Raw genomic sequence first — 13,304 nt, 5'->3', positions numbered from 1 at the left:
CCGTGGCCACATCAAAAAGACACAGGCTCTCCCCCACAGGATCCCTGCCTGCTGCCATCCAGGGCAGGGTGAGCTGGGGAGACAGACCCCGGGACCTCCGGCATCATTAAGCCGCGTCCCAAACCGGCAGCTTCACTGAAGCCCAGGCAGCCGGAACAGCCGGCACGCACCACGGCACCAAGGGTAGCATCGGGACTGCCTGCACCCCAGCTGCTGGCACCGACCACTGAGCTGCCAATGAGAGCCTCCTCTGAGCCAACCACAACGGCGCTGGCAGCCGCGCTGTTTCCGGAGCAACACACGGTGCCGGAGCAAGCGGCGCCGGTGCGAGTGCAGCATGCCATCTCGGCGCTGGCTGTTACAGTGCCTGAGTCATCAGCACCGGGGAGCGCGGCTCTGGCCAGAGCTACAGCTCGCGCTCCCGGATCTGGAATGGGCAGCCCAGCCCCCTTGAAGGAGAGGGACTCCCCAAGAAGGAGAGGGACTCTCGGCTGAAACTCCTGTTAATGGAGTCGGCACTGCAGCCCCAGGGCGAGGAGCGCCCTCACTCTGTCCACAGCGCGCCGTCGGCGGCACCCGTATCGGCCAAGCACCGGTCTGAGGCCGACAAGGCACCGAGGCACAGATCGCAGTCCCCGGTGCCGAGGGACACCAACGGTTCGAGGGGACACTCTGCAGAGAGGAGTGCCCAGAAGGTGCGCCCTAAGGAGGGGCTCCTGTCTTCTAAGGCCTCGAAGAAGAGGCGCAGCCCAGACAAGGGCAAGAGCCCGGGACAGCCCGCGGGGATAGGGGAGGTCCGTCGTCCCTCCACCCCAGAAACTTTCAAGGCGGCCCGAGACCTCATTGAGATGGCCGCAGAGGAAGGAGAGGGCCCAGTGCCGCAGGAGCGGACAGCGCCGGCGCCAGGCTCAAGCGCCCCCCAGCAGGCTATGGCAGCCGGGCCGTGGGACTCTCTGGGCGAGGTGCAGGTCTCGGCCCAGCACGAACAGCAATTCCCGGTGCCGGCAAGAACACCGACACCGGAGCCAGGAAGAACCCCGGGCCCCTACCTAGCAGCAGCGGCACCGGGAGCGAGTGCGCTTGCGGCACCGATGGCCCTGGGCACCCGACGGCTTTTACGGCACTGGTGCAGGGGCCAGCACCGCAGACGGGCCCGTGGGCAGTGCAGGGCCCCGCACCATATTACGTGCCGACTACAGCACCACAGCCGGTGCCCCACACGGCACCAACGCTGCTGCCTCTCCCTGCACCGATCCCAGCTCACGCCCTGGGAGCGCCAACTCAGCAGCAGACTGCGGTGCTGCAGCACTTGGCGGCACTGGTTGGATACTTACCGGCCTACCAAATGCAGCTGGGCATGGTACCACCGTAGCAAGTGCCTCCACTTATGCCCCCGCTGGCACCGCGTGTGGAACACAGGGGCAAGCCATCGGCCATGGCGGCGCAGCGAAGGGTGCAAGTGTCATTGTCCCCCCCCCCCCCCCCCCCCCCCCCCCCGGTCGGCATCGGACTATTCGTCGGAGTCCGAGGCTGAATCAGTGACATCAGCCCGGTCATCGTACAGGTCCCGATCCCGCCATAGGTCTCGTTCATTGGTTAGATCAAGTCACCGGGAATCAGTAGACCAGCAGCAGTGGCAGGGACAACCCCAGTGGCCATTCTGGACGCCCTGGGCTTACCACCAGGCCCAGGGGCCTCCTCCTACGGTGTCGGTGGCTGGGTCATCCCGAAGGAGTAGCACCCCATCAGCCACCCCATTAAGAGCCCCTCCGCCTGGAGACAGCCCGTCTATGGCGACGATGCTTAGACCTCAGGTAGTTGGTCGAGGGCAGGAGGCTATGACCCAGCCGGGCTCAGCCTATATGGACATTTCGGCTGAAGGGGAACCCGAGGTGCAGCTCGGTGAGGAGGAGGTAGTCCCCCCAAGAGAGTTCTCGTTGTCATCACCGGACGAGGCCCTGGCGGACTCCGCACCTCAGCCCCCTTCAATGGACGCAAGGGCGCACCAGGAGCTGCTCCGAAGGTTGGCGGTCAACCTAGCAGTCCAGCATGAGGAGGTCCACGAGGACCAAGATCCTATGGTGGATATTCTGGCGGCAGCGGGCCTTGGTCGAGTGGCGCTTCCACTGAATAAAACGGTGGACAAACTGTCAAACCCTGTGGCAGACGTCGGCCTCCATTGCGCCGACCCAAAAGGGGGTCGAGAGGCGGTACTACATACCCCAAGCAGGGCACGAGCATCTTTTCAACCACCCGGTGCCGGGATCGATAGTAGTGCAGGCCGCGGGGCAGAAGGAGCGTCAAGGGCCCCCAGGTCCTACCCCAAAGGCGAAAGAGCCCAAGAAATTGGACCTGCTTGGCTGGAAGGCCTACGCCACGGGGGGCCTTCAGCTACGTATAGCTAACCAGCAACTAATGCTGGGGCGTTATGCCTTTAACACGTGGGCGTCAATGCAAAAATTTGGCAGCCAGCTTACCCCTGAATCCCGCCAGGAGTTTGGGGCTATGACGGAGGAGGGCAAGGCAGTGGCGCGTACGTCCCTCCAGGTGGCCTTGGACGCAGCTGATTCGGCTGCCCGCACTATGGCTGCGGAGGTGGTCATGAGGCGTAGTGCGTGGCTGCAGGTGTCTGGCATCCCGCCTGAGGTGCAGACCACTATTCAGGACCTACCTTTCGAAGGCTCGGGCCTGTTTTCAGAGCAGACTGATTCCAAGCTTCATAGCTTGAAGGACTCGAGCGACGTTGAAGTCGCTAGGGATACACACCCCGGCCCCCCAGAGGCGTTCCCTCCAGGCTAGATCCTATCCCAGACGAGGGCAAAACACCGATAGGGGCCGCAGGAGGGGCTGCAACAATAGCCGCCCTGACCTCTTTAGAGGCAGGCGTAGGGGCCCTCGGTCGGACTCCGAGAGAGGCACAGGGCCGTCACCCGGCCACCAAACTAAGCCCTCATTTTGAAGGTACGCCGGAGAGCACAGTACCAGTCGCACCTACCTATCCACTCTTTGGGGACCTTCTCTCCCTCTTTTACCAGGAATGGATAAAGATCACGTCGGACCGCTGGGTCCTAGACCTGGTAAAGAAGGGATATACTATCCCCTTCCTTTCCTACCCTGCCCCCCACCATCTGCCATCTGGGGAGAGGGGGCAATTGGGGGGGCTGCAGGAGAGCTTCCACCCCCAGAAGCCCGCAGAGCCAGCCCAGTCCTCCCCATCGGGGGCTCGTACCCCATTCCTCCCTCACCTCCTTCCACTTACCCTTCCCTAGCCCCCCTTTCTGATGTACAAAATAAAGAAAACGTGTGTTCAAAAATAGAATCTCTCTTTATTGAACAAAACTGGGGGAGACTGGGAAAAGGAGGTGGGAGAGGGGAAGAGAGAGGCTGGGAGAGGGGAGGGCAACTAAAATGATCAGAGGTTTGGAACAGGTCCCATATGAAGAGAGGCTAAAGAGACTGGGACTTTTCAGTTTAGAAAAGAGGAGACCGAGGGGGGATATGATAGAGGTCTCTAAAAGCATGAGTGGTGTGGAGAGGGTGCATCAAGAAAAGTTCTTCATTAGTTCCCATAATAGAAGGACTAGAGGACACCAAAGGAAAGGAATGGGTAGCAGGCTTCAAACTAGTAACAGAAAGTTGTTCTTCACAAAGCAAAGAGTCAACCTGTGGAACTCCTTGCTGCAGGAGGCTGTGAAGGCTAGAACTAGAACAGAGTTTAAAGAGAAGTGAGATAAAGTGATGGAGGTTGGGTCCATGGAGTTGTATTAGCCAGGGAATAGGAGTGGTGTCCCTGCCCAAGGTTTGTGGGAGGCTGGAGAGGGATGGCACGAGACAAATGGCTTGATCACTGTCTTCGGTCCATCCCCTCCAGGGTCCCTAGGGTTGGCCGCTGTCGGCAGACAGGCTACAGGGCTAGATGGACCTTTGGTCTGACCCAGTGCGGCCATTGTAAGCTCAGGGCTCAGGGTCGGGGGTCTCAGTGGACCACCTTGATTTTCATGCACACCTGCTCCTGGGTGGCCAGGCTGGCAGCTCTCCTGCCCTAGACGGCCACTTTCCTGTGCCTAGTGTGGAGGTCGTGGACAAGGTCCACGATGTCCGCACTAGACCAGGCGGGTGCCCGCCTCTTGCGGTCCCGGGCAAGCTCCCGGGAGCCGCCAGCCTGGTCCCGGGAAGAAGGGGAGGGCTCGAGCCATGTCAGGTGCAGGGTCTGCTAGCTGGGTGCTAGCAGGCTTGCACCTGGCACGGGCACCGTAGCCAGCCTGTGCCCCTTTAAGGGGTCCGGGGCCAGGAGGGGGGCAATAGAGTTTCCCTGGTGTTGGCCAGAGTGGCCACCAGGGAAAGCTGGGGAGGGCTAGCCTCCCACTAGTTCGAATTAAGGGGCTACACAGCCCTTAATTCGAACTAGTAAGTTCGAACTAGGCTTAGTCCTCGTAGAATGAGGTTTACCTAGTTCGAACTAAGCGCTCCTCTAGTTCGAATTAAGGTCGAACTAGCGGAGCGCTAGTGTAGCGCCTATCAAAGTTAATTCGAACTAACATCCGTTAGTTCGAATTAACTTTGTAGTGTAGACATACCCAGAGGGCGGTCTGCACGGGAGTCCCATTTGTCAGACAGAGCCCTTCGGTGCAGCTGTTCACGGACGCATCAGACACGGGCTGGGAGGCCCACCTGGGGAATCTCAGAACTCGAGGAACGTGGTACCCCGGGGACAATTCCCTGCACGTGAACGTCAAATAGCTCAGGGCAGTCAGGTTGGCATGCCAGACTTTCCTTCTCCAACTGAAAAACAGGGTGATCTCAGTGTTGATGGACAATATGACGACCATGTATTATATTAACAAACAGGGTGGAGCTCGCTTCTCTCCCCTTTGCAAGGAAGCCCTATGTCTGTGGGAGTTGTGTATTTCCCAGAATATCCATCTTGAGGCGACCTACCTTCCAGGAACCAGCAATGTTCTGGCGGACAAGCTCACCAGGTCCTTTCAAGCTTACGAGTGGTCCGTCAGACTGGATATCATATCAGAAGTCTTCTGGAGGTGGGGCTATCTGCATCTGGACCTGTTTGCCACACGAGGGAACACCCGGTGCCAGAGCTATTGCTCGTACATGGGTCAAGGGCCAGGGGTCCCAAGGGGATGCCCTACACGTTCAGTGGTCTCAGGAGCTATTGTACGCTTTTCCACCCATTCCCACTGATTCACAAAGTCCTATTCAGTATCAGGAGGCTTGGGGCTGCAATCATAATGGTGGCCCCGCCCTACTAGATCTGGCAGTGGAAGATCCAGTGATACTGCCACTGGTTCCGTACCTGATTACTCAGGACCTAAGGGGGGGGAGGCTATACCACCCCAACCTGTTGTCCCTCCATGTCGCATCATGGACCCTGCGTGCTTAACGGGGGTAGAGCGACTCTGCTCGGAGGAGGTGCGGAAGGTCCTCCTGGAGAGTGGAAACCCTTCCGCCAGGGCGGTGTATGAGGCCGAGTGGAAATGCTTTGCTTTGTGGGCGGAGCAGGCAGGGACGGACTCGATGGGTGCCTCAGTCCCTCTTATTTTGGATTACCTCCTCCACCTCAGACACCAGGGCTTGCTACATCTTCCCTGAGGGTTCACCTGGTCGCAATTGCGGCTTTTCACCCGTAGGAGGGAGGGAGGGGGGACAGTTGTTTGTGAATGCGATGGTGAAGCGCTTCCTGAAGGGGGTGGACAGGTTGTTTCCCTATACGTGCCAGCCTGTACCCCTATGGGATCTGAATTTAGTCCTGATGGGTCTCATGAGGGCCCCCTTTTAGCTCTTGGCCACTTGCTCGCTGAAGCACTTGTCGTGGAAGGTGGCTTTCTTGATTGCAATCACCTCAGCCAGGAGAGTTTCGGAGTTGAGGGTCCTCACATCAGAGCCCCCATATACAGTTTTCTTAGGGACAAGTTTAGGCTATGTCCCCACCCGGCTTTCCTCCCTAAAGTAGTCTCACGTTTTCATATGTCCCAACACATTTACCTACCGTTTTTTTTCCTGAAACCCCACTCTATGCCTAGAGAGCAGGTGCTACACTCTCTAGATGTTAGCCGAGCACCAGCGTTTTATATAGAGAGGACAAGAGAGTTCTGTGGATCCCCACAACTCTATTTCCATAGCAGAGAGGATAAAGGGCTCGCCAGTATCGGACCAGTGCCTATCCTCCTGGATCACTTCCTGCATTAGAGCTTGCTACGACCTTGCTGGTAGGCCAGTGCCCCTGCTGGCGGCCCATTCCACGAGGGCACAGATGTCATCCATGGCATTTGTTGCACAGGTGCCCATTCTTTACATTTGCAGAGCAGCTACATGGTCCACTGCGCGATCGCTCAGCAGGCCTGGGGAGATGTGGCCTTTGGGAGGGCTGTGCTGCATTCTGTTGTGCATTAGGTGTTGATAGACTCTGACCCCGCTTCCTAGGACACTGCTAGGGAGTCACCTAATTGGAATGGACATGAGCAAGCACTCGAAGAAGAAAGAACAGTTACTTCTGTAACTGTTGTTCTTCAAGGTGTGTTGCTCATGTCCATTCCAAATCCCACCCACCTCCCCTTTGTCGGAGGATTCCGGCAAGGAGGAACTGAGGGGGGTGGGGGGCCAGCAGGGGTATATATGTGCCGATATAGGGGCGCCACTCCAGGGTGCTCCCCTGCTGGCCCAATGGGTACTGCTAAGGGGAAAAGCTCTGGAATCTCTGCATGTGGCGCGCGCACACCTAATTGGAATGGACATGGGCAACACATCTGGAAGAACAACAGTTACAGAAGTAAGTAACCTTTTTTTTTATCAACAGTAGGAGAGAAACCACCAGAAGAACTTGCATATACAAGTGGACGAGGTTCTCCACCTCCACCGTATGCCACCCGACACCACCCCCATTCCTATGATGATAGACTACTTTCTGCAGCTAAGAGAAGCCGGAGACTTTTTTTAATACAGTAAAGATTCATGCAGCGGTGATAGCAGCCTTCCACAAAACTAATGATGGCACTTCCATTTTTGCACATTCCGTTACCAAGCCTTTCCTTATGGGTCTGCAGAACACTTTCCCTTCGGTATGCCTGCCAACTCCTATTTGGGGCTTAACTAAACCTCTCTTTGAACCACTAGCAACCTGTTCCTGGCTCCATCTCTCCATGAAAGTGGCCTTCCTAGTAGCCATAACTTCCAGTAGGAGAGTGGGTGAGTTAGCTGCATTAACAGCTGATCCACTGTACATGATATTCACTAAGGACAGAGTAACCCTTCGCCCCCATTCCAAATTCCTCCCAAAGGTCCCATCTTCTTTCCATATCAATGAACCCATACACTTACCTGCATTCTGTCCCAAACCGCACACCAATCCATCCCAGGCAGTGTTGCACACATTAGATGTCCAAGCACTTGCCTTTTACCTTGGTCAAACAAAACCCTGGAGGAAGTAAACAAGACTTTTTGTCTTTTGTGGAGCATTCCAAGGGTCAAGTCGTTTCCTCTCAACGGGTCTCGAAATGGATCTTGTCATGCATTCACACCTGCTATACCATCCACAACAAACAGCCACCAAGTATTATAACAGCGCATTCCACCACAGCCTTCCTGAACAACGTCCCATTAGAAGACATCTGTAAGGCACATGGTCTTCCAACCATACCTTCACAAAACATTATGCTCTTACCTCTGCAATTGCTCTGGCAACATCATTGGGACAAGCGGTTCTGTCCACAATTTTTGGGGCAGGGCTCCGAACCCGCCTCCACGATGTGAACACTGCTCTGTAGTCACCCAGGGTATGTCTACACTACAACGTTAATTCGAACTAACTTAGTTCGAATTAAGTAATTCGAACTAAGCCAATTCGAACTAACGGATCCAGACTAAAAAACTAGTTCGAATTAGCGTTTTGCTAATTCGAACTAGCTTGTCCACATTAAGTGGACCCTGAACCGGGCTTAAGGATGGCCGGAAGCAGTGCCGGCAGGGCATCAGAGGAGGACTTAGAGCGTGGAGATGCTGTCTCAGGCTAGCCAAGGGCTGTGCTTAAAGGGTCCCGACCCCCACACCGGACAGACAGTTCTCAGGGGTGCCCCGCTTGCAAAGCAGTCCTGGCTTGGAGTGCCCGGACTACCCACACTGGGCACATCACACCACTCGGCCATCATCCCGGCTGCACTTGCCGCAGGCTGCCATCTGGGGAGAGGGGGCAATTGGGGGGCTGCAGGAGAGCTTCCACCCCCAGAAGCCCACAGAGCCAGCCCAGTCCTCCCCATCAGGGGCTCGTGACCCATTCCTCCCTCACCTCCTTCCACTTACCCTTCCCTAGCCCCTCTTCTTGATGTACAAAATAAAGATAACGTGTCTTCCAAAATGGAATCTGTCTTTATTGAACAAAACTGGGGGAGACTGGGAAAAGGAGGAGGGAGAGGGGAAGAGAGAGGCTGGGAGAGGGGAGGGCAACTAAAATGATCAGGGGTTGGGAACAGGTCCCATATGAAGAGAGGCTAAAGAGACTGGGACTTTTCAGCTTAGAAAAGAGGAGACGGAGGGGGGACAGGATAGAGGTCTCTAAAAGCAGGAGTTGGGTGGAGAGGGTGCATACAGAAAAGTTCTTCATTAGTTCCCATAAAGAAGGACTAGAGGACACCAAAGGAAAGGAATGGGTAGCAGGCTTCAAACTAGTAACAGAAAGTTGTTCTTCACAAAGCAAAGAGTCAACCTGTGGAACTCCTTGCTGCAGGAGGCTGTGAAGGCTAGAACTAGAACAGAGTTTAAAGGGAAGTGAGATAAAGTGATGGAGGTTGGGTCCATGGAGTACTATTAGCCAGGGGGTAGGAGTGGTGTCCCTGGCCAAGGTTTGTGGAAGGCTGGAGAGGGATGGCACGAGACAAATGGAAGCCTAGTTCAAACTACCTAGTTCGTGCCCCGTGTAGCCGCGCTGCACGGGGTTCGAACGAGCGGGGATTTAAAAATGGCAGCGCCCCGCTTATGCAAATGAAGCCCGGGAAATTCAAATCCCGGGCTTCATTTGCAAGTGCGGTATACCTACATTACCCCGCTAGTTCGAACTAGCGGGGTAGTGTAGACATACCCCCAGAGTGGAGCACCCACGGGGGGACACATCTTGAAGAACCCCCGTTATTGCACAGGGTGAGTAACTCTCTTTTTTTAATTCTGTAAATTTTCTTATTTGCAATTAACTTTTAAACAAAAAAAGACCTTGAATTTCCGTGTCAAGAAATGGGTTATTCTTTTGAGCCATCCAAAAGACACTGTGGCAATTTTCAGATAAGGAATCTTCATGTACATTTCTTTTCACATTTGCCCAATATCTGCCAGTATGAAATGTTAGCGTAAATTGGTGACCGATGTCTGGCCTGACAAACTAAAATATAGTTGTCATTCCATATTTTGTTTACATAGAGTCCTTGAGAAAGATCAGGTAGGCTACTGTGCTTGTGCATTTCGTAATTCTACATTGTCACCTTCACATAAAAAATGCAGCTAGTTGAATCTTCAGGTCCTTAAAGCAAATTGATCTTCATCTTTGTTTGAAATGGATTTCTTCATTCAATCCGCTGAGAGTTTTTTGTTTGCTTATTTGTCTGGGGGGTGTGGCTTATAACAATTTGGGTCAGGAACTGACTTTACCTTGGATGTAAAATGTTTAAAGCAAACAATATGGAAATAACAATCATTCCTGTGTAGTCCCTTTTTTTAAAAGGCTTAGAAAACAATTCTCTTTCATTTACGGGGATGGAAAGAGGCACTTATGAATATTAATATACATGTAAACATAAATGACCTAATTTATAGTAAGTAACAAACAAGTCTTGGTACTTCATGAAATTTCTCTAACACGGGAAACAAGTTAGTGCTTTCTGAAAGCTAAAAACTTTAAAACTAAATGCATTGAAAGTATGAATTCAAAAACAAGTCTGTTAGAACCAGAGATTTTTCTAATAGAATTGATTGTGCAGTCTAGTCTCTCTGTTTGCCCTTGCACCATTTCTGATGAAACCTTTGAGTACGCTTCACCCTGCACCAATGTATATGGCCTATGCACACCTTCACAATCCTTCAGGGAGGGATCCTGCCAAAAACTGTCACTTTGACTCTGAATTTGAAATTTCACTCTTTGAAATCTCCTTTAATAATCTAAGAGCCTAAAGTCAAAAGAGAGGAATTTAAAGTACCCTATGCCCTGCATGGAGACTATTTGTACACACCATGACAGTCTCAAACACAGGAAGGAGTAAGGTAAGACTGTGAAATGGTACTGTGAAATGACATGGTTCCAGAGATAATCCAAACAGTTATCCTCAGAAAATAGAAATCCAACTGAAGTTAAGGCAATAGAAAAAGAGCATAACCTATGATGGGTAAAAGGTGAGATGAAAATTAGGAGAGCTGAGAGAATTTGAAGTAATTTAATAACATGCATGCTTGTTACAGCTATACTAAATTCCCTTTTGGGAAACTTTCGTATACATGTTTGTCCATCGCTGTAAATTAATATAGAAAATATTTAAGAAGGCATGACTCAGCAGCACATGGCCCCCCGTAGCTGACTTCTCTGAGTGGTGTGCAGGGGTATGGAAGCCTGCCTGAGGGACCTGCTTGGCTGTTGGTTGGGAGCTGCCTAGGTAAGCGCCTCCTGGCCCAAGCCTGCTTCTGGAACCCCAACCATCTGCCCCCGCACCTCTACCCCACGTAACCCAAACCCTCTGCACCCATACCCCCTCCCAGACCCTGGACCCTAATCCCCTGCCCCAAGTCACAACCCAAACTTCTGCACCCCTGCCCCAGGTCAGAATCCTCTCCTGCACCCATACCCCCTTGAGGTCCCTGCACCCCAATCCCTCCACCCAAACTCCTTCCCAGACCCCTCGCCCCCTCCTGCACCCCAATCCCCTACCCCTCGCCCCCTGCTGCACCCAACCTCCATCCCAGGCCCCACACCACCTCCATTAATGTCATGGAAATGTGCAACCCTTGACCACTTACCAAATTCTTGGAGTGCCCCCCCCCCCATTCAAAAATTATTTCCCACCCTTAGAAGGTAGTCTCTATTCACTGGCTTCCTCCCCCCCCCCCCCCCCCCCACCAAAAAAAAAAGTACTAGCAGTATTTGTCATAATGCCTCAATGATTATTTCATGCTAACCTAGAGGTATGCTGATGTCGCTAAGTAATACCATTCTGACATAATTATCTGATTGTGAAGAGGGAATGTAGCTCTAATGTATGATGTTAAGATTACATTTTGCAAATCTTATTAATGTCACATACTACTGTGAAACTGTTTGAATGGCTGCTAATGTCCATAATCTGGAGTGGGTCACTCCTGGAGAAGAAATAATTTCTCTCTCTAGTGGAAACTGGAAAGAGGATAGTCTTGTGATTTAAAGAACTGACAGGACTGGGTCCAAGCCCAGTGTGTGTTCTGTTCCCAGCACTGCTATAGACTTCCTATGCTACCTCCTACAAATCAAACTCAATTCCTCTATTTTCTTATCTATTAAATGAAGTTAATGTTTGTAAAGGTAAATCCATGAATGTAAAGCCATTGTAAAACATGTTGTTTGCCCTCTTTTCCTACACTTGCTTATTTCCTTTTCAAACTCACCTTTTTCACTTTCACTTTTTTTAGCCCCTTAGCTTCAAATCTCCTCCCTCTTCTGCTTATCTAAGGAGCACCCTCTCTTTTCCTTCAAGCTGTTCCTTAAAACAGTACTCCTAGGAATTTTGCCAGTGCTTGTTTTCATCAATACTTCCACGCCTTTTAGCTGAATTTTTGATGCGCAACTGTTCTTATCTTTGGCATTGTCCATCTTAAGCTGTGAACTCTTAGGAGCAAAGAATCGGTCTGTCTTACACTGTAAATGTAAATTGTATCTTAAAAATTGAATGGCATGGAGAAGAAAAAATAATAAAATAAAACTATTGCTATAGTTCCCATGAGGGCTCACATCAAAATAGATCACGCGTCCTTTGTTAAAAATCTAATTTAAAAGTACAGTCCTCTCATTTTTAATTTTGCCTTGCATTTTTCATAATAGAATGCTACTTTGGTACAAATTCTGTAGCACCATGTCTTATAGCTCAGCAGGAACCATGCTTTAGAATTTTCACTAAGCACTGAATTTTCATTGCTAATACCATTCAGTATATAGAGGGATTAACTAAGGAGGAAATGGGTGAAATGTAAATATGTAGTTAACTGGCTCAGTAACCTTTCACTCAAGTTCTTCATTTTATCTTTTTATTTTTGGACAGGCATGAAGATGACAAACTTGTTAAATGTCATCAGTATGATGGCCTTGTAGAACTAGCAATGATCTGTGCACTTTGTAATGACTCTTCTTTGGATTACAATGAAGTAAGTCAATCGTTTTTACAATACAAGAGGAAACCAAAATGAAGTTAAATGTTTGTTCTTGTCTAATTTTACTTTGTATCTTCTCCCCAACTTTGGGAGTTGCCTCCACATTTTTGAGCAAGCCCTTGGGGTGTGAGACTTTTTCTTCTATTTTCCACTAGGGGTGTGATCATATAACCATGTAAACAGTTAACAGATACTACTGGGTTTATCGGTTAACGTTCATGATTACATGCAGGCTCCCACCCCACTCCTGGGGAGCCGACTGCCACCCTGTGCTGCTGCCTCTGATACAGAGGCAGCAGCGCACACCGGCTCCCGCGGGGGTATCCGTCTCCTCGGTAGTGGCGCGCTCCTGGGGAGCTGGCTGTGGGTGAGTGAAACCGCTGAGGATTTTTTAGCTGTTATACCTTTACACAATTACCCACATTTTAACATCCCTATTTCTTCTTCAAGTGCTTGCTCATGTCCATTCCATGTAGGTGTGCGCGCGCTGCGTGAACAGATTGCCGGAGAGTTTTCCCTTAGCGGTACCCATCGGGCCAGCCGGGGAGCCCCCTGGAGTGGTGCCATTATATCGGTGCATATATATCCCCGCTGGCCCCCTCAGTTGCTTCTTGCCGCCCATGGCGGTTGTTGGAGCTCCCTTCTAAGTAGTTAGTACCTAGTTAAACCCTTTGTTCTTATCCAAGTTACTTTCCCTGTTAAGTACCTGTTAGATAGAGTTAGTTAAGTTGTTCATTTTGGGGCATGCCAGGGCGTTGCGGTTTTAAGCCCTGCGCTGACTGTTCCAAGCCTATGCCCTGTTGTGACCGGCACGATTCGTGCCTGAAGTGCTTGGGCGAGGCCCACGTCCCGGCTAACTGTAGAATCTGCCGCAGTTTTAAGCCCAGGACTCTCACTTGAAGATACTCCTCATGGAGTCGGCG

The 13,304-nt window shown here is 51.7% G+C and overlaps 1 protein-coding gene across 4 annotated transcripts in view; it reads left to right on the top strand.

The window, feature by feature from the left end:
* Positions 1–13,304, top strand: part of LOC102443570 (sarcoplasmic/endoplasmic reticulum calcium ATPase 2-like) — a 267,118-nt gene that overhangs the window by 169,097 nt on the left and 84,717 nt on the right. For all 4 annotated transcript variants that reach the window (XM_075916863.1, XM_075916865.1, XM_075916864.1 and 1 more), the window contains exon 11: positions 12,273–12,375. In XM_075916863.1, the coding sequence (XP_075772978.1) occupies positions 12,273–12,375 (103 nt within the window). The remainder of the gene's footprint in view (positions 1–12,272; positions 12,376–13,304) is intronic.

This window comes from Pelodiscus sinensis, unplaced genomic scaffold, assembly GCF_049634645.1.
Source record: "Pelodiscus sinensis isolate JC-2024 unplaced genomic scaffold, ASM4963464v1 ctg36, whole genome shotgun sequence".
Classification (NCBI taxonomy): domain Eukaryota; kingdom Metazoa; phylum Chordata; order Testudines; family Trionychidae; genus Pelodiscus; species Pelodiscus sinensis.
This window is presented reverse-complemented; position numbering and strand designations above follow the sequence as displayed.